This window comes from Phoxinus phoxinus, assembly GCF_949152265.1.
Source record: "Phoxinus phoxinus genome assembly, chromosome: 21".
In the NCBI taxonomy this organism is placed as follows: Eukaryota; Metazoa; Chordata; class Actinopteri; order Cypriniformes; family Leuciscidae; genus Phoxinus; species Phoxinus phoxinus.
The window spans coordinates 16,853,537-16,871,892 of record NC_136896.1 but is presented as its reverse complement, the minus strand read 5'-3'; the positions used below and the strand labels follow the sequence as shown (position 1 = coordinate 16,871,892).

General features: G+C 37.9%; 1 protein-coding gene across 3 annotated transcripts in view; it reads left to right on the top strand.

Moving 5' to 3' along the window:
* rhbdf1b (rhomboid 5 homolog 1b) overlaps positions 1 to 18,356 on the top strand; it is a 40,561-nt gene that overhangs the window by 4,537 nt on the left and 17,668 nt on the right. For all 3 annotated transcript variants that reach the window (XM_079596238.1, XM_079596237.1, XM_079596236.1), the window contains 2 exons: positions 15,910 to 16,057; positions 16,178 to 16,320. In XM_079596238.1, the coding sequence (XP_079452364.1) occupies positions 15,938 to 16,057; positions 16,178 to 16,320 (263 nt within the window). In that variant the 5' untranslated portion in view covers positions 15,910 to 15,937. The remainder of the gene's footprint in view (positions 1 to 15,909; positions 16,058 to 16,177; positions 16,321 to 18,356) is intronic.

The window sequence follows — 18,356 nt, the reverse complement described above, 5'->3', positions numbered from 1 at the left end:
ACAGCAGCTGAAAGGTTAGTTTGAGCTGCGCCCTCTACTGTACAGGCATAAATATGAATTTCCTGAGGCTTATTCATTTCACTTTTGGTGTGAAAGGGCCTTAACTTTAGCCAAAAATAGAACTTTTTTGTTGTTATTAAAAAACAAACAAACAAGCAAGCCCAGCCCAGCCCAGCCCAGGTGAGAAAGTAACGCAAACGTAATGTAACGCATTACTTTTCACAAAAAGTAAGTAACTCAATAAGTTACTTATTTTGGAACACTCTAAAAAATGCTGGGTTGTTTTAACCCAAATTTGGATCAAATATGGACAAACATTTTTAATTAAAAAATGTAACCCAATGGCTGGGTTTGTCCTAAATTTGTGTTGAAACAACCCAGCATTTTTTAGAGTGAAGTAACGCAATTTAGTAATGCATTAATTTTGCGCAGGTATGGTCAATTATTTTCTGTTAAGTTAAGGTATTGTGTTGTGGAAATTAGAAGATGAAAAAGTATATTGTTGGGTGTTCACTAAAAGTTGATTTGAAAAAAGAAAAAAATTGCGAGGACATTATGGCATGAAGTAATGGAAATAAAAGCAAATCAAATTAAAACTGATGATACAGCTCTTGTGGAGAGAAATTACCTTAATTTGTGATATTTTTACCTTTATTCTTTATTTTTTCTCTCTTTCGTTCTCTGTTTCCTGGCTGCTGAATTTGGGATAAAAAGCAGACTGTGGTGGGTAAACCCCATGTGTGCATTACCAACTATTTCTCTGCTTGTGTCTCTCTCAATTCTGCTGGTCCTATCAGGAAACCACAGGCCTCATCCAGACTCTGTCTGTTGTGATGATATACACGGTTGAAAAGACGCCACATTTGTATTAATTAGTGGACCTCTAGACCTTATATGGAACAGGATTGGACTGTAATTTTATTGTTACTGTAAGCTGATTTTTTTTCCACTTTGCTTTGGAGAAATACATATTATGAAGAATTAAGTTTATCCTGAATGAGCAGGGGTTTTATAATCCCAGTAGCCTCAGCAGAGAGACATGGGTTGTGTCTGGGCCTCAGGACATCACGTGGTAGGACAAGTTCATCTGCTCTCGGGCAGTCTGTGCGTCATCATATATTTCAGAGGCTTTTAGGCTCTTGTCGATGACCTGAATATTTCAGATTATTTAAATAAATGTCCATCACTGATGATGAAAATGCTTCTTTAAAAAGTAAAAAAAGAAAAGAAAAAGAAAATCACTCGGTGAAGAAAGGCTGAAGTTTATGTTTTACTTCCCTCCCCCCTCCTCCTGCTATTTTGGCTTCAAAACTTTGTAAGTGTTTGGTAAAGATGATCAGAAGTCCCTCCAAAAGGATGACTGTGCATGCATTACAGCGGCTTTATAGGGCTATCCTCCTCTTTCGATGAAGCCCCTCCTTCTGAAATATGAAATGTGTTCTGATTGGTTTGCTAGCCCAGTGTGTTGTGATTGGCGAACCGCTTACTGTACGTTCACACCGCGGCCGGCGAGAGCGGCAAAAGTCGCTCTCGCCGCCCTGCCATCGACGCCGTGAGATTCGGGGATTCTCTGGCGCTCTGACGTAGATTTTAGAATGCGTGATTTTTTAAAAACTTTATTTAAAGGAGCCGCAAAGCAAATAAGAACTGAACATAAATCAGTATCCTATTTTGTGCATACTGGCTACACGTAGGGTAAAAGTTAACCTATTAACATCTTTTAAATGTGAAAGTAACAAAACACCAACCATTTCAGACACCTTTTTCCATTCGTCGTTCTTTTTATTAATGTCCCTGTATGTAAACAGGGACACGTCGTACAATAACGGGAAACCCGCAACAGAAATAATTAACTTTTCCTCCATTTTGCTTAGGAACTAATGTGGTCGGAACCAAAGTTTACAGTGTTGTGTTCTCTGGTATCCTCTCAGGCGGAGCACTTCTACATTACGATTGGTTGCCGCTGGTTGCCGCCGAACCGCGTCATAGCTTATTACCATAAAGTTGACTTGATTTCAACTCTTCTCGCCGCTCTCGCCGGAGCTCGCCGCCGGCTCTCATTGAAAATGAATGGCTTCCGGCCAATTTGACGCTCTCGCCGCCTGCGGTGTGAACGCACAGTTAGAGGATGTTCCGGAAATGTCATGCCACTTACCATACCAGCAAGTTTCATTGGCTCAGGTGTAAATATTAATGATGGCGTTAATTTTGTCTTACCAGTTCAAGCCCTCTAAACACTGTATTAAGGGCCAGGTTTACTAACAGCCTGTGCCAGTGCAAACCCTCTTTTGGCTTTAAAAACGACTGCCAGGATTTACTTAAAGGTACACTGTGTAGGAATTTCTCCCATCTAGCGGAACCGGAAGGTTGGTGGTTCTATGGTTCCACCTGACCAAGTGTCGAGGTGTCCTTGAGCAAGACACAAGCTGGATGGCGCCTTGCATGGCTGACACCGCCGTCGGTGTATGAATGAGTGAATGAATGGGTGAATGTGAGGCAATATGTAAAGCGCTTTGGTGGCCATGGGTCTGTTAAAGCGCTATATAAATGCAGTCCATTTACCATTACTACGGTAGCCGTTATGTACCAAGAAGCTATGATATGAAGATAGAAGAGTAGCAAAACTCGAGAGCACATAGATGTGAATTTGAACATTTACACAAACATTTACACTCACAGCTCCGATGTGAAAAATAAAAATCTGAAGTTGAATGTTAAAATTTGCACTTGCAGACAATAGTCACAAACCTGTAATCTGAATTTGAAGCTGCAGACAAGATGTGTAGAATGCCATTCACGAAAATACAATCATAGTCACAAACTTACAGGCACTTCAGTGGCGGCGAGAGAGAAAGAGGGGCGGGAGCGGGGGTGTTCAAAGGAGCCGTTTTATTGGTTGGCGCCTAGCCAATGAAATGGGACTTCTATTGTACGCAATGATGTCACGAAACCCGCGTCTTCGGGGACGCTCTGAAACGCTAACATGGCTTAATGCATTAGACTGATATTAAAAGAAATAAATTATATTATCAAACTTGTTGATTTACAGGTTTTCACATCGGAGCTGTGAGTGTAAATGTTCGCTTACAAGTATAAATATTTATTGTACAAGTTCTCAAATTCACATCTACGTGCTCTCGAGTTTTGCTACTCTTTTACCTTCATACTATGACAACATGTCTTCCAATATAACAGTGTATCTTTAAGACACGCAGTAAAAAAATTGCGCTTAAAAGGCGTGGACAGGGTTATTTTTGCGGCTGACCTTAGTAGGAGTTTTATGGGAAAATTTATGGGAGGAGAGTATTTAAATAATACAGATGATTTACTAAGGTTAGCACTATTCAGTTTAATGGTATTTGTGCTATTATTTAAATAAATGTAATAAATGTATAAATTTCCCTATAAAACTCTGAATGCATAAGCGATAAGAGCAGAGCCAAACTGTTTTGGCTTTTGTTTTCATTGCAGCAACAAAATAAAATGAATTATTGGAACTTTTAATAGAAAACACAACAACAAATAATAAAGCATACTTACAGATTGTGATCCATAAACAACTGATTGTCCCGACAAAGTGGTAACCGCTCCGTCTTTCAGGAGAAGCTTTTGTGCGTAGAACATTGTAGTCTCTTAGGATCTGGAAGCTGTCCTCCGTAAAATGTGCACACAGATAAACATTGGGGTTCCAATCAATGATCCAATCAATTCCAGGTGGACGAAATCAATCCCGCCCTACATTTTTTTTCTTGTCCGAGAAGCAGTTTCTCTCGGATATACGTCAAAATAGGGAAGAAAAGACTATCACAACTTCCGTTTCATGCTGACTTTAAAGCTCACTTGAAAATGAAAATTCTGTCATCATTTACTCACCCTTATGTTGTTCCAAACATACTTGGGAACCAGCGGCTGTCAAACTCCAAAAAAGCATCATAAAAGTAGTCCTTCGGATTCATTTCATATGAAAACTTTTGTGTGATGAAAGTAATTTAAATTGTTATTCATTATAAGGCTCAGTCTGTTTTTAGCTTCTCCTGCAGGTTGATGCATCAAAAAGGAAAATCTTGAAAGATGGATGCAAGTACTTCAGAGACATTCATGTCTTTGAATTTTTCCATGAGCTTTTACATTTTACCTGAGTGGCTGAACTGGAAATATGTTGTTTGGAACTGATCTAGTTTTTCCTTCCAAAAATATTATAGGATTAATATTTGACCTTTTTGAAAGCATCCTTTTGGTCTTACTGCCAGTAATAAGAATTATTTGAAGGATAGTGCTGCTTAATGGTTATATTTATAGTCAAATCATATAAATGTACAGTTTACTAGCAGTAAATATCCAAAAAATATGCGATTGCATGCTATGCAAAAACACACATCCTCAGGCTTTTTGATTCACCCAATAAACTTAGGATAATTGTGGTCTTATAAATGGTTTTCAATGTTATTTAAAGCTTGCGACAGCCTGCTGCTTCTTAACTTAAAGACTTGAAGCTTTCCTGTTTAAATAGGGGAGAATTTCTACCAATTCCTACAGAAATAATCACTTGTCTTTCTGTTAAAAAGAGTCTTAAGTCTTTTGGGGAGGAAACATTTGGCTTTCGTGTGATTCGAGAGACCTTGTGCGTCTTTATTTGATCTTGGATGTCAGATGTTTGAAACATTCCTTTTATTGTCTGTTTTCTTTTCAAGCTCATGCACCATCTGCGTACAATTAACATTTTATTTTCATACAGCGTGATCCAACAGAGGAAGTGTTCATGTCAAATTCACAGTGTGAAGATGCCTCATAATGAGCACTATTGTGAAAGCAGCCACTTCTTAGACAAAGGCGGCGATCCACCCCACAGCTCTCAAATACAACACCATTTGCCCATCTGCAGCGCTACAGATAGACTTGATCATTCTTGTGCTTTCCTATGAATAGAAGCCGTTTTCATTTTTATATGAGCACCATTCATGTTCTGCTGTGTAATGCTCGTGCGAGGCTTAGCCTGTTTGAGATGCATGTTTCTGCATGTTGATGGAAGCTGGGATTGTGAAGTATAAAGCAGGGAAACCGCTCGCTCAGTGGCTATTAATTGGGTGTGTTGGACTCACTGGAGAGAACTGATATGTGAACACAGACGGCATTCTTTGTTATATCCCAAAGTCAAGCTCTTGGCAGACATGAGTCAGTTAATGGAGGCCAGACAAGTTATTTTTAAGAAATATACAAAGATGATTACATTGCATTTCTCTAAAATTTGATATATGGGTCAAAGACATGTCTTTCATTTGTTTTTTAAAAATCAATACAAATGCAATTCATGCATAAGTTTTCTATGATGAGCATGTTTTTCATTTCTGCATTTAAATGCTTGAAATACAACCTTATGTAGTTTGGCTTAATTTTTTTTTTGGAATAATTTTTTTAGGGAAAAAACTTTTTCCCACTGCAATCTTAAATTGCCCCTATTTTGTTATTTTAAAGGTCAATCATTTTGTTTTGGAGATGACCTTTGGCATCCAAGGTAAAAAAACACACTCAATTTTATAATATGCATTACAGCATCACCTCTTTTCTTACAGTGTCTGAAACAGTTAGATTTAAGGATTTGTTCTCTCTAAACCCCTCGTTTCTAAGAGCCTACTCTGCTCTGATTGGCCAGATGGCCCAGTCTGTTGTGATTGGTCTAATGCTTACAGCGTATGTCGGAAACCACATCTGAATTTCAACTCCGGAGGCCTCGTCAGCACTTGTGTGAAATGAACAGTATTGATGGTGTTGGTTTCAATTCGAGTCCTCATCCTTTGGAAGAGCATGCAAAGTGGATTCACAGAACAGAAAACAAAACAGCATCTTATTGACATGTCGACAACACGCACCTAACTCTACCAGGCTTCAGAACTACAATGTTTGAGGGAAGGTCAAAATGTGTTCGCGAGCAGCCAATGAATACCATAGGCTGGAATTATGCAAATTCGTAACAAACATACAGTACATAAGTCTGAAGGACTGGAATTATTTTGTCTTTTGGGACTTGGGAGACAATGGGCCCTATTTTAACGATCTGAAACGCAAGTGTCAAAGCGCAAGTAACTTTGTGGGCGGGTCTCGGGCGCTGTTGCTATTTTCCCGGCGGGATAAATGCCTCTTGCCCCTGGCGCAAATCTAAAATGGGTTGGTCTGAAGTAGCTTCATTATTCATAGGTGTGGTTTGGGCGTAACGTGAAATAAACCAATCAGAGCATCCTCTCACATTCCCTTTAAGAGCAGGCACGCTTTTTCCAACGCGGATTGCTATTATAACGGCGGATTTGCCAGGCGCACACCAGGAGCAATTCACAGCTGAGGAGACTGACGTTCTCGCCAGGGCCGTAAAACACAGAGAAGTGACATTGGGGATGATGGGAGAAACCCACCCAAATTAGCTTCGGTTAAACAGGCGTATAATTTGGGTAAATGTGTAGCCTAAACTAGGTTTTTTTATTTATCTAGATAGATTTTTTTCACATCTTCATGGACACAACAATGATTTCCCTCGTGTGTTAATATTTTTCCTTGTAATAATGTATGATTTGCAAAAATGAAAACTGCTCCGTCTGTTTATATTTGAGAATCAAAGTGTATGCGCGTTAACACGCTACATTATGGCCAAGCACGCGCCCTTAAAATACCATATCACTAACGCGCAACGCGCCACTGTCTTTAGACTGGGTTTTTCCTGGTCAGTGGTGGAATTGCTTTCTAAAACTGGAAAATAGCACCAGGGAACTTTTGCGCCGGAACACACCTCCTCTTTTCGTTGAACCGCCCCCCCCCAAAAGTCCGCTGTGTGCGGGTGCAAAATAGGAATGATACATGCGCCGTCGGTGTACAAAGTCAATTGCGCTGAGTGCAAGATAGGGCCCAATAAATCTATTTATTGTGCACTTTGATCTTTTACACAGACCTTTAACAAAAACAGCTATATAACACACCATGAAAGGTAATATCTGAAAATAATTAATAGGGGCACTTGAGTTTTTGAACAAAAATTGTATGCTAACTCAAAGTCATGGATAATTAAGGTTATGTTAATGTCACTTCCCCAAAACCTTAATGATATTTATATTAATTAATAGTTCATGATACTTGACGGTCCTACAAGCCTATAAAGTTTGGCATGTTGGTGTCCATCTTACTGGAAGAGACTTAAATCACTGTGGCTTACAGTAAATGTAAATCAGGGACTGGTTTGTGTCTCCACACTCTCTCTTACGGGGTTTCGACGGCTGTTTCCTGGTGGTTCCACGCAAACGACATCAACATCAGGTTTGCGTTTTTGTGTGCCATTCATGTGAGTGCCAAGTTTACTCATTTCTGGTTGTGAGATTTGGACTGTTTTTGCTCATACTCTGCTACAGTTGTCAGATTAACCGAGCGTCTTTCTGCCGGTTCTTCAATGAATATGGCTCGAAAGTTCCCTCTATTTTCAACCATTATTACGCTGTCACAATCACAGCATATTAAGTAGAAAACAGTCTGCCAGACCAGCCACTCTTGTAAAGGTTTGTCTGTTTTTAGAGTTGAGAACTATATTATTCTCAAACAGCTTCTTTGGCAGTTTCAAAGCCTGATTCACTTGGGAGTGAATGCATAATTGAAGGGATTTTCCAGAAGTAAATTGCTTTTGTTTCTGAAATATTGCATTTTTTTTCTTCCCTTGGGTGATGTTATGGAAGTGTTGAAGCAATTGTGTCCCTCTGAATTAATGACACAGAATAACTTTATTAGCACAGTTTTAACGTTTCCATCAAAAGCCAGTGAGGATTTTAACAGCAAATCAAATCAATACGGACAGCCCACACAGCGAGTCCTCTAGTGGGAAATGCTCCAGGCGGCCATCACCCTGGAAAGTATTTAAATGGAGATCACATGCTGTTTAGGCATGTGCTGCAGAAAGTCCTCTTGGCTGGCGATGGACGCAACTGAGACAGAAAGATGTTTGTTGGCAGGTCAGAAGATGGATCTGAAGTCCCCTTGCAGGAGCCGTTCAACACCTTTGCTCCTCCCAGCATGCACTCTGGGATCACCACCAGTGCCACTCTATCAGCACACTGAAATCCAGGCATACTAATTCTGATGTTTTAAAGCGGCATCACTCTGAAGCACAGCCATGGAGTTTTAATGGACCGCTTTGCTAATTTAAAGAGCCGTAAGTGTGTTCAGTCTTCAGCCATAAGAAACAGAGGAGCTCTATTGGCCTTGAATCGATTAGTTTAGATTCATTTCAAGATTGTGTATTTTGGTAGCCTGGCAAGCCAGACCCACATCAAGATGTTGGGTCTGGGAACTCACTATTGGGATGGCTCAATCCGAGGGGCGGGATAAACGGTTGTCTTTCAAATTCCCTCTGCACGCAATAGGGTAGCGCTACAACCAACCAGCGGACCAATCAACCAGCGGAACTAGTTGATATATTAAACTTGTGGCGTATCCGGTCGGCAAAACTCCGAACACATCTTCCTTTTTTAAGAATGACTGAAGTGCAGTTCTTTGTTCTTTTCTCAAAGAAAGTCCTCCAGAGTCGCGGCCAAAGCCGATTCGGAAGACAGGGGTTCGCCAGCAGCAGCAGCCGTTCTTTGTTTTCATGTAGCAGGGAACCGTCGCAACTCTGTCGTCATTATGTTAAGCCCGCCCGACGACTCTATACACGATGTGATTGGCCCGACTAGAGTTTGTTTTTTTCAGCTCGAAAGCCAACGGAGAGTTGCTAGACTACCCTGGCTGCAAAATAAATTTTGCTGCCGCTAGGGTGCGTCTAGATTTCTAGGCTAGTATTTTGGTCTAGAGTTTTTTTAAATATAGACTATTTTAATATATTTTAAAATGTAATTTATTCATGTGATGGCAAAGCTGAATTTTCTGCATAATTTATCCAGTCTTCAGTGTCACATGATCCTTCAGAAATTATTATAATATGCTGATTTGCTGCTCAAGAAACATCTTATAATTATCACTGTTGCAAACAGTTGTGCTGCTTAATCCCCCCCCCCCCCCCCCCAAAAAAAAGAACAGCATTTATTTTCAAGAAACATTTTAGAACATTATAAATATCTTTAATCTCACTTTTGATGTTTCATGCATATTCGTTGAATAATTTTTTTAATCTTACTGACCCCAAACAGCAATGTACATTAAAGTGCAATTCATAAGTACAATAACTTAAATACACCTTCTCAATATTATGAGCATCTTTTTTTCTGTATTAAAATTCCCTTTGAAATTAATTTCTCCTGATATGATAAAGAAAACAAATCTTAAAAGAATGAAATTCATGAAAAAAGAAAAACAAGTAATTTAGCATACTCTTTAATTATTTTCATATAAACAAATATATAATCTATCAACAATACTACAGAATTGCTTATTAATATTTGTATTATATTATTTTTTCATTCATTTTCTTTATCAAGAACACTCCTGTTTGTCATTGACCCTTAACTATGATGCTAACCAGCAAATTTAGCCTTTGAACTGTTTTTTGGTGATTGATCAAAAGAAATCTTGCTGCAAGGTTAAGCTACAGTAGGCTATAGCTTGCTGGTTAAAACGCTGGAGAGTGAGACCTCCATCATATGAGCACTAGTTGACCCATCATGCAGAGGTCAGCTGAGTCATTATAGTGCACTCTATCCAATCGTAACCTCACTGGCCAACCAAAATAAATGCGATGAAATAGTGCAGAACGGCTCTAGCAGTCCAGTGGTATGTGCGGCATTTCCCAGAATGTGCAGGGAGCGCTCTGCCCGGATCAGCCGGATTCATGCCCAATCGCTTGGTTCCTAAAGGGGCATGCAAGTTTTTCAGCATTTATTGATGCCAAATGCGCCATTTAAAGCTCCGATACGCTCAGTGACAACTAGTAAATGGATGCTTATATGCTAAAGCACTGCACAGAGATTATCATTGGACATGTCTGTCTTTGTTTAAAATATTAACCTGGAGCACAAACCAGAGTAAATATCGCAGCAGCGTATCAGTTATTAGAGTTGAATGAATGTGCCTATTTTGTGAAGGTTTCTATTGACGTCAAAAGGATGAAAAACACAGATCAGATTCCTGTGGCTTCTGAATGTCTTTGTCGTCCCTCTTTTCTGTGAGGAACTATTGTGTCAAATTGTTGCTCATGGAATGAATTTGTCTCAGTTGAGCCAGTGTTTCGAACAAGACCAGCAGTTTTTAGCCATCTTTTGCAGAGAAAAATGTGCGTGTCCCATTAGTCAGTCAGCAATGGGTTGTTGAGTTTCTTACTGTAACCATTTTGACCTTCTATATTAATATATTTCCAATAATTATTTAAAGATTTGTTTGAAAATTAAATAAGTAATTGCGAGAACTACAGATTGCATCCAAATAATAAGGAAAAATGCTACGGTGTTGAATCCCGAGCACATCTTTTAATAGAATCGTGTATGTGAGAGTAAAAGCAGAGAAAAAGCATCCCTGCTCAGGAAGGAAGTGCTTTCCAAATGAGGTCATTCATCATGTACATCTGCCTTCTAGTCCTGTCTACAAAAAACAACTCAGTGTCCCATTGGAACATCTGGCCCAAGTCAAAACATCACCCATGTCCTTTCCAGCACAGACCTCCTGTAGGAGGACCTCAGGAAGGAGAACTACTGATTCCAAAGGAGGAAACGCATTAATTGCATCAGAAGAGTAAAAGACTAATTTGGGTTCATTACAAGTTGAGCTCAATCGACAGCAAAAAATCAAATGTTAATGGAGAGTCACTTACAATGGAAGTAAATGTGGCCATCTTTTTTTTAAATGTGATGTTTATAATTTCATAGAAATTGTGTTAAAGGGGTGGAATAATGCCCCTTTCACAAGTTGTAAAATGATGTCCCCAGAGTCTGTATGTGAAGTTTTAGCTCAAAATACCCCACAGATATTCTTATATAGCATGTTAAAATTGTCACTTTTTAAGGGTGAGCAAAAAAACGCACTGTTTTTGTGTCTGTGCCTTTAAATGCAAATGAGCTGCTGCTCACGTCACAGAGGGCGGAGCTTCAAGAGTTTGTGTCCAATTACCTCACACAGACATGCACTGAAAATTTAAAAAACGTTTAGCCTTTTATGTTCAAACCGGAGTCAGACAAAGATGGAGAGACTCAAGAAGAAGTGACAACATGTAGACAACATTTCTGAATGATTAGTTGATGAATTTATGTAGTTTATTTGTAGTTAACTTCTAGTCATTGATTAGCATATTCTGTCATGAAAATATATAAATTGTGTTCCCGGGGGCGGGGTTTATGTAAATTTGAGGGTTAGTGATGACTAACCCGGGAGGAATGTCGTGTAGTCCCTACCAGACGTTTGTTGTAGTCCTTAAAAAGCAATTTCTTTCAAATAAAATATCTCCCTTTACTTTTAACATTGAGCGTCGTGACTTTGCAGACGTTGTTTATACTCAAATAGCAGCATTACACACTAACTAAAGTTAGAAAAGTTCAATCATAATCAACCACCACTTTAATTATTTGTTAAATATTTAATAATGATATTTAATATTTGTTTTATTTGAGCTGTAACACTCTCATAATATTGTATGGTTGCTTTTGGTGTGTGACATTACATTTTCATGGCAAGAATACTGTTAAAACATGATTTAACTTTACACAGAACAGTTTTCATTTTGAATCAGTTCTGGTGTACAGTGTTTCTCATTTCTACACAGATGTTTCATTTATTACCAGTAAGCAGAAGTTTATTTTTAGTCATGTTAATTGCACATTTGTGAATCCAGTACAAAATACCTCATTTGGTGGATTGCGGGTGGCATGCAATTGCGAGTAGACCTGAAATTCCACATGCTGAACTGTTTAGCGAATTTGCGCCTCAGATAATGAGAGAATATTGAGGCCCCTGATGTGATACTTTTGATGTTATAAATGTTTTTATTCACCACAGTGCTCTGAGAGACTCAGTATACACAGTATTTTGCTTTAATAACAAACTTTACAAACACAACAGAACAGCCTACTCATGTGGGCTCCTTATGTCACTTCTTCTGTATGGGAAACAATTCTTTTGGATCACTATCATTGAACCGTTTGACCAAGCTGTGATGAATTCAAAACGGAGAATATATACTGTACTGCTTTAAAAACCGTAATTGATTTATATTCTTGGATAAACAGCTCTATTTTCATGTAATGAATGAAACGCATCACATCTGAGTCATTAATGGAGGGAAAATAACCCCTTTAGTGTCAATATAACTGTAGTAATCCATATTTTACATCAGTTAATTTGAGAGTTCAGATTGTGCGCCTTCCGAATAACCTGATTAATATTTTATGAAGTGTTTGCTGAGAGATGTATATCAGGTCAGATTTATGCTAGCAGAATGTTTGTTTTTATTGCAGTTTGCTTGTTGCTAACAGCTATGAGCTGAAAGTCTTTATATGGTAACTAGCAATTAGGTTACTGGATTCAAGTGGATTTTTGGGAAATTCTTGGTTCCTCTAATGCCTTGTTTCTGTAGTGGTTTTGAGTCAATCGCTGTGGTTTTATCAGCAGTTTAGATGATTGGAAGGGGAAGACTATACCATTTCTTGTCAAAGGCAGAGAAGATAAATTGTATGAATCAAGAGCTTAAAGGTTGTATCTGACCTTAGCTAATCGTTTACCAATTGTCAATTTGCTTTGACCTGTGCTTCCAATACACATTGCAATGAAGTCAAGAGATTAAATAGTTCTGGAAAATACTGAAAAATTATTTTGTTGGTTTATAGAGGTCAGTGGCAGTGCTACTCTTTTGCTCAAACCTGAAATTTCTACGACCACATTTTATTGTGTTTGTTTGGATAAAATTGTGCTCTGTACTAGGATGTGGAGGGATTTTTTTTTCCACCATAGGGTGTTATTTGAAGGATTAAGTTTTAGTAAAAGTAAGTGCCTTGGTTTTTGTAAGCAAAAAAGTGCTATTCATTCACAATGTTTCTGCAATGCTTCATGATCCAAACTGTCTGTATAGTCACTGAGAGTAGGTGTCAAATAGCACTTTTGGCTGAAGTCATTTCAAATAAAGCCAATGAACATTGACAACTAAACAGAAAACGTTGAGTGACCATCTGTCACTTTGAAAAGTTAGATTTTCACTTACAACCGAGTAAACACATTTTTTTGTTATTTTTTCATAGCTTTTATGACATCTTGAAGTTTGAGGCTTCAATAGTTTCTAGAGAATCATGCTTTATGAATGTATCTATATTTACATTGGTGTAATACAATATTAAAATACACATAAAAAAGTATATTAGGCCTATTATTTATTTTATTTTATTTGGCATTCCAAAAATAGATTTGTATTTAATATTAATTTAAAGATGTTAATTTTACTATATATATTGCAATCATTACAAGTCTCGGAATTGTTTTATTTATTCAATATGGCACTTTTAATACTTTTAGTGGACTATCTGCTACGCTGCTTCTGTTGCTTATTGCTGCTGCTGCTGGAGAGCAAGCATGGACTTGCTACTGCCAATATACACATACACACTGCTGTGAGCATGTAAGATAAGCTGCTGCTGCACAAATAGACATAGGCCTACTTAAATCCCCTAGCAGATTTATGCAGGTGGAGCCGTTGTATGACTAGCTTGAAACTATCAACAGTTCTGGAGCTGTGCTGATATGAATAGGGAGGGATTGGTTGGGTACCGAAACCCGGTATTAAACGGGCCCCGGGGCTGAATTTTGAAAGACCGCTGTATTGATAAGCTCGGACGTTATCGTTTCTGCTGTCGGTAGCCTACTGGAGAAATTAAGAAAATACACATAGGCTACTATTATTGCTATAAAGATGTTATTAAAAAAAAAATATTATAATAATATTGTATAATAATATTAAACCATTTGTCTGTGATGCATTTTTGCTATTCGCAGTCCAAGAGAAAGAGAGAGAGATCTCTCACACACGGAGCCACAGCGCGCACAACACGAGCCCTGCTAATGACGACGGAGGACAGGACTAAACATTCAGACGGAGCCTGGTGTCACTTTAGATCGGTGATATTAGTCTCATTTTATTTTAGATTTCGGCTTCCAAAGATTATAAAAATAATATATTGAGTAAGGTAAAACCATTAAAAACTATAGCCGCATTCTGTCTAGCGCAACTTCTTCCCTTCGCAGCAATATGCTGAATTTCTCCGTATGTAAGAAATGTCACTCTTGCTTGTCTTCAAAACTTGAGAGCCCTGAAAATATCTGTGGGGTATTTTGTGCTAAAACTTCACACACACACACACACACTCTGGGGACATCAGAGATTTATTTTACATCTTGTTAAAATGGCATTTTACCACCCCTTTAAATGGACGTAGTTATGGAAATAGTTGGGAGGGAGAATATGGTGGATCAGTAGCCTTACTAGCCTATTAGATCTGCACTTGGTCTTAAAGGGGAAGCAGCTAATTATTTAATAAACATGCTGACGATTGCGCCATTACTAATAAGGCAACGAGAAAATCACTCACAGCTCTTGAATGAAAAACTTCAGCTTAAATAAGCATTAATCCATCTATGATAAACCAGTTATTTTACATTTGATTACTTTATTAGATTTCTTTTTAGAAACCATATACCTGAACAGTAATGTTAGTAGACCTTCCTGAAATTAAAGCACTGTGTAGGCCTATATAATGTGTATCTTTGTTTAATTGTTTAGCTTTTGTTTATATATTGTTTATCTTTGTTATATATATATATATATATATATATAAAGAACCGATAAGAATACTGTTAAAGTACCGGTCCGGATCAGTATTGGTAAGAGTAGTAATACAGTTAAAACCTTAACGATGCCCATCCCTAGACATTAACCATTTTGGTTGTGCATTTTCTGTTTGTTTGCCTGTGCGGTTTAAAGTTAGCAGCTCTAGGAAATGCTTTTCATCATCAGTATTGACCTGCAGTGCACTAACAGCAGGGACAGACCCACTTGAGTTAGGTGCCTTGATAGAGAAGGACTGTGATGTTACTGTTCTAGTGACCCCAATTTGAAATTGAACATATTGTGTTAGCAGCCCAGTCTATCTGACCACCCAATGACAAATTGAAATTTTATTAAAAGCATTCCTATAGGAATACAAACTGCTCTGATTTGAAGGGGAAAACTATAAATGGGCAAATGGGCAAAGGCACACTCTTAAAAGAAAAGGTTCATGGGATAATTTTATGGATTTATTAATTTTGTTTAAATTCAGTTTTAACTTTCATTAAATAGTTTGAATAAACAGCTTATAAATGTACTTTTAGTAGAAAAAATGAAATAACCTGTTATTTGAAAGCATGAAAGTATTATTATGCAATCATTTAACACATTTCTCCTTATATAGAATTTTTTGGAATAAAAGGTTCTTTATATTGATTCAAGGACCCTTTTTTTCTCTAAGATTGGTCTCTATAGCTACAAACAAGTTCAAATGATTAAACTGCTGAAAAATAGGACAATTTGCATCCTCTGGTGGAGAAGTCGGGGCATACACTTTTCTCACATTTGATATTTTTAAGTTAACTGAAGCATTGTAACAGGCCACAATGAATTACCGTATTAGTGTTCATACTGTATATGCATAGCTGCCCATTTCATAAGATGATTTTAGTGTCAAAAAAGTGCAATTAAAATATGTCTCAGCTGAGCATTGACACTGAGTCCCAGGAGGACAAAAGCAGCTGTAGTTTTACTCTGATGTGACTGCAGTCTCAGCAGTGCATCATCATGTCTCAACAACCAGATGGAAATGCGGATTATTTTGGCATGTGTCTTATGTAAGGCAGCAATGTTGTGTGTGTGTGCATTGTTCACCCATATCTGTGCATTTATGTGTGCTTGAGCTGTTTATCTGACCCGGTTTGATCCTACAGCTGGCTGGCGAAGGGAGGGGTGGCAGACATGGCCGAAGCTGAGGACGAGAGCACGGACAGCAGCCTGCAGAGGAAGAAACCGCCCTGGCTCCGATTGCACATCCCCACTGTCTCGAACCCCATGGAGGAACAGAATCACTTTCTCCAGGTGGGTATTTGATGCTAGACATTTTCTCAAGATCAAAGAGATATTGTTTTACTTTGAAACACTTGTGTTTCCATGAAATACAAAATTATTCAAATATTTTACTATTCACCTGTCCTACAGCCCGTCATGCGTAATAGCTTGTACCTGCGGAGTGCCAGTGTACCCACTGAAAACATCCAGCTCAGATGCCCGCCGGTCGACCCCAATGCCTGCCGCAGACCCTCGGTCCTGCGCAAACCCTCTATCTCCCAGACAATCAAGAGGTAAAATCACACATCCATAAACACTACCGTTCAAAAGTTTGGGGTCAGTAAGATTTTTCTTTTTTAAATAAATAATTGTTTTTATTCAGCAAGGGTGCATTCAATTAGAAGATTTCTATTTCAAATAAATGCTCTTCTTTTGAACGTTCTATTCATCAAAGAATAGCGTATCATGGTTTCCACAAAAATATTAAGCAGCACAACTGTTTTCAACATTGATAATAATAAGAAATGTTTCTTTGAGCATCAGATCAGCACATAAGAATGATTTCTGAGGGATCATGTGACACTGAAGACTGGAGTAATGATGCTGAAAATACAGCTTCGCCATCGCAGGAATAAATTACACTTGAAAATGTATTAAAATAGAAAACTAAATTGTAATAATATTTCACAATATTTTTAGTTTTTTTTTTTTTACTGTATTTTAGATCAAATATATGCAGCCTTAATTGGCGAGTATAAGAGACTTTCAAAAACATAAAAAAATCGTAACAACCCCAAACTTTGAACAGTACTGTAAATCTAAGGTGAAGTGTAGAATGTCACTCATGGAACTAAATGTAAAAAAATATATATATATATTTAGTTTTCAATCAGATTCCACTGGTTTGACAAACTAATTGTCCCATCCCAAACTTACGCTATCAGTTGAGCCAATGTTTTTCTAGCGCTGCAAAAGGCATAGTATTTACATTTTACTGGCTTAGTTACTTGTAGTTAAGTGTCTTAACAGTAGAAAAAAAAATGTAACAATGAAGATATGAACTTTATTTACTGCTCTCTTGTACTTTACAATTGTCTTTGGTGTGTACCACACATACCATTGCATAGTTGTGTCCTTTGTGATGCTGTGTTGTGTTGGGTCATTTTCTTGACAAGCTCACGGTGGCTAGCTAATATGCATGCAGGGATGTTAAAAGTAATTTGAAGTGTCATTTATCTTGTCAAATTCACTAAACAAACAGATACATCCATGCAAATCCACATATAATAAAATCTGCATTTGCATAATGCTGACTGGCACAGTAGAAAAACTGATAACATAGTGTTCACAGCCTTGTTTATTTCAGTGTCATATTGGAGTTGCTCAAAACTTGTTTTAATGCCAGGTTGGTACACTGGCTTTTTGAAGAGGAGATTAGGAGTAAAAGTTTTTTGGCCACTGTTGTCTTATTTCAGTTCCATGGGGGAAAGATGTTTCTGAAAAAGATGCACAACTTCTTCTAAAATATATTCTTAATTTAGTACATATACTGTCTTTAATGATTCATTAGCCTTTTGGCCTCCTGTAAAAACACATCTTGAGCTTTTAGCTGAGTTTATAGCTACTCCAAACTGGTCAACCGGATACTGAATTGCAAAAACATGTTTTACCACCTTAAAGTGGTATGGCCAGCTAGCTGGTCCAAGATGGTCTATTAGGATTAATGACTGTCTGAGACCAGTTAAAAACCATCTATATGTTCCAAAACACTAGAGCTGGATTTTCCAACAGAGGCATTCTAGTCTCTGATTTATAAGAGTAGTTCACTTTAAAATGAAAATTACCCAATGATTTACTCACCCTCAAGTCATCCTAGGTGTACAGTATATGACTTTCTTCTTTCAGACGAATACAATAGTTATATTAATGAACACCCTGACGCTTCCGAGCTTTAATGGCAGTGGATTGCAACCAACAGTTCGAAGTTCAAAAAAGTGTATCCATCCATCATAAAAGTGCTCCACACTGCTCCAGGGGGTTAACAAAGGCCTTCTGAAGCAATACCATGAGTTTCTGTAAGAAAAATATTCATATTTAAAACTTTATAAAGTAAAATATCTAGCTTCTGGCCAAACGAACATACAGATTCCACTTAAGTCTAAAGCGCAACTTATGCGAGTAATGTGACATACTGCTGATAGTTCCGCTACGCCATGACACACAACACTACTTCTGAGTACTTAGCGTACTTAAGTAGACTGCGTATGTTCGTTTGGCTGCAAGCTAGAATCTTACTTTGTAATGTGTTAAATATTAATATTTTTCTTCT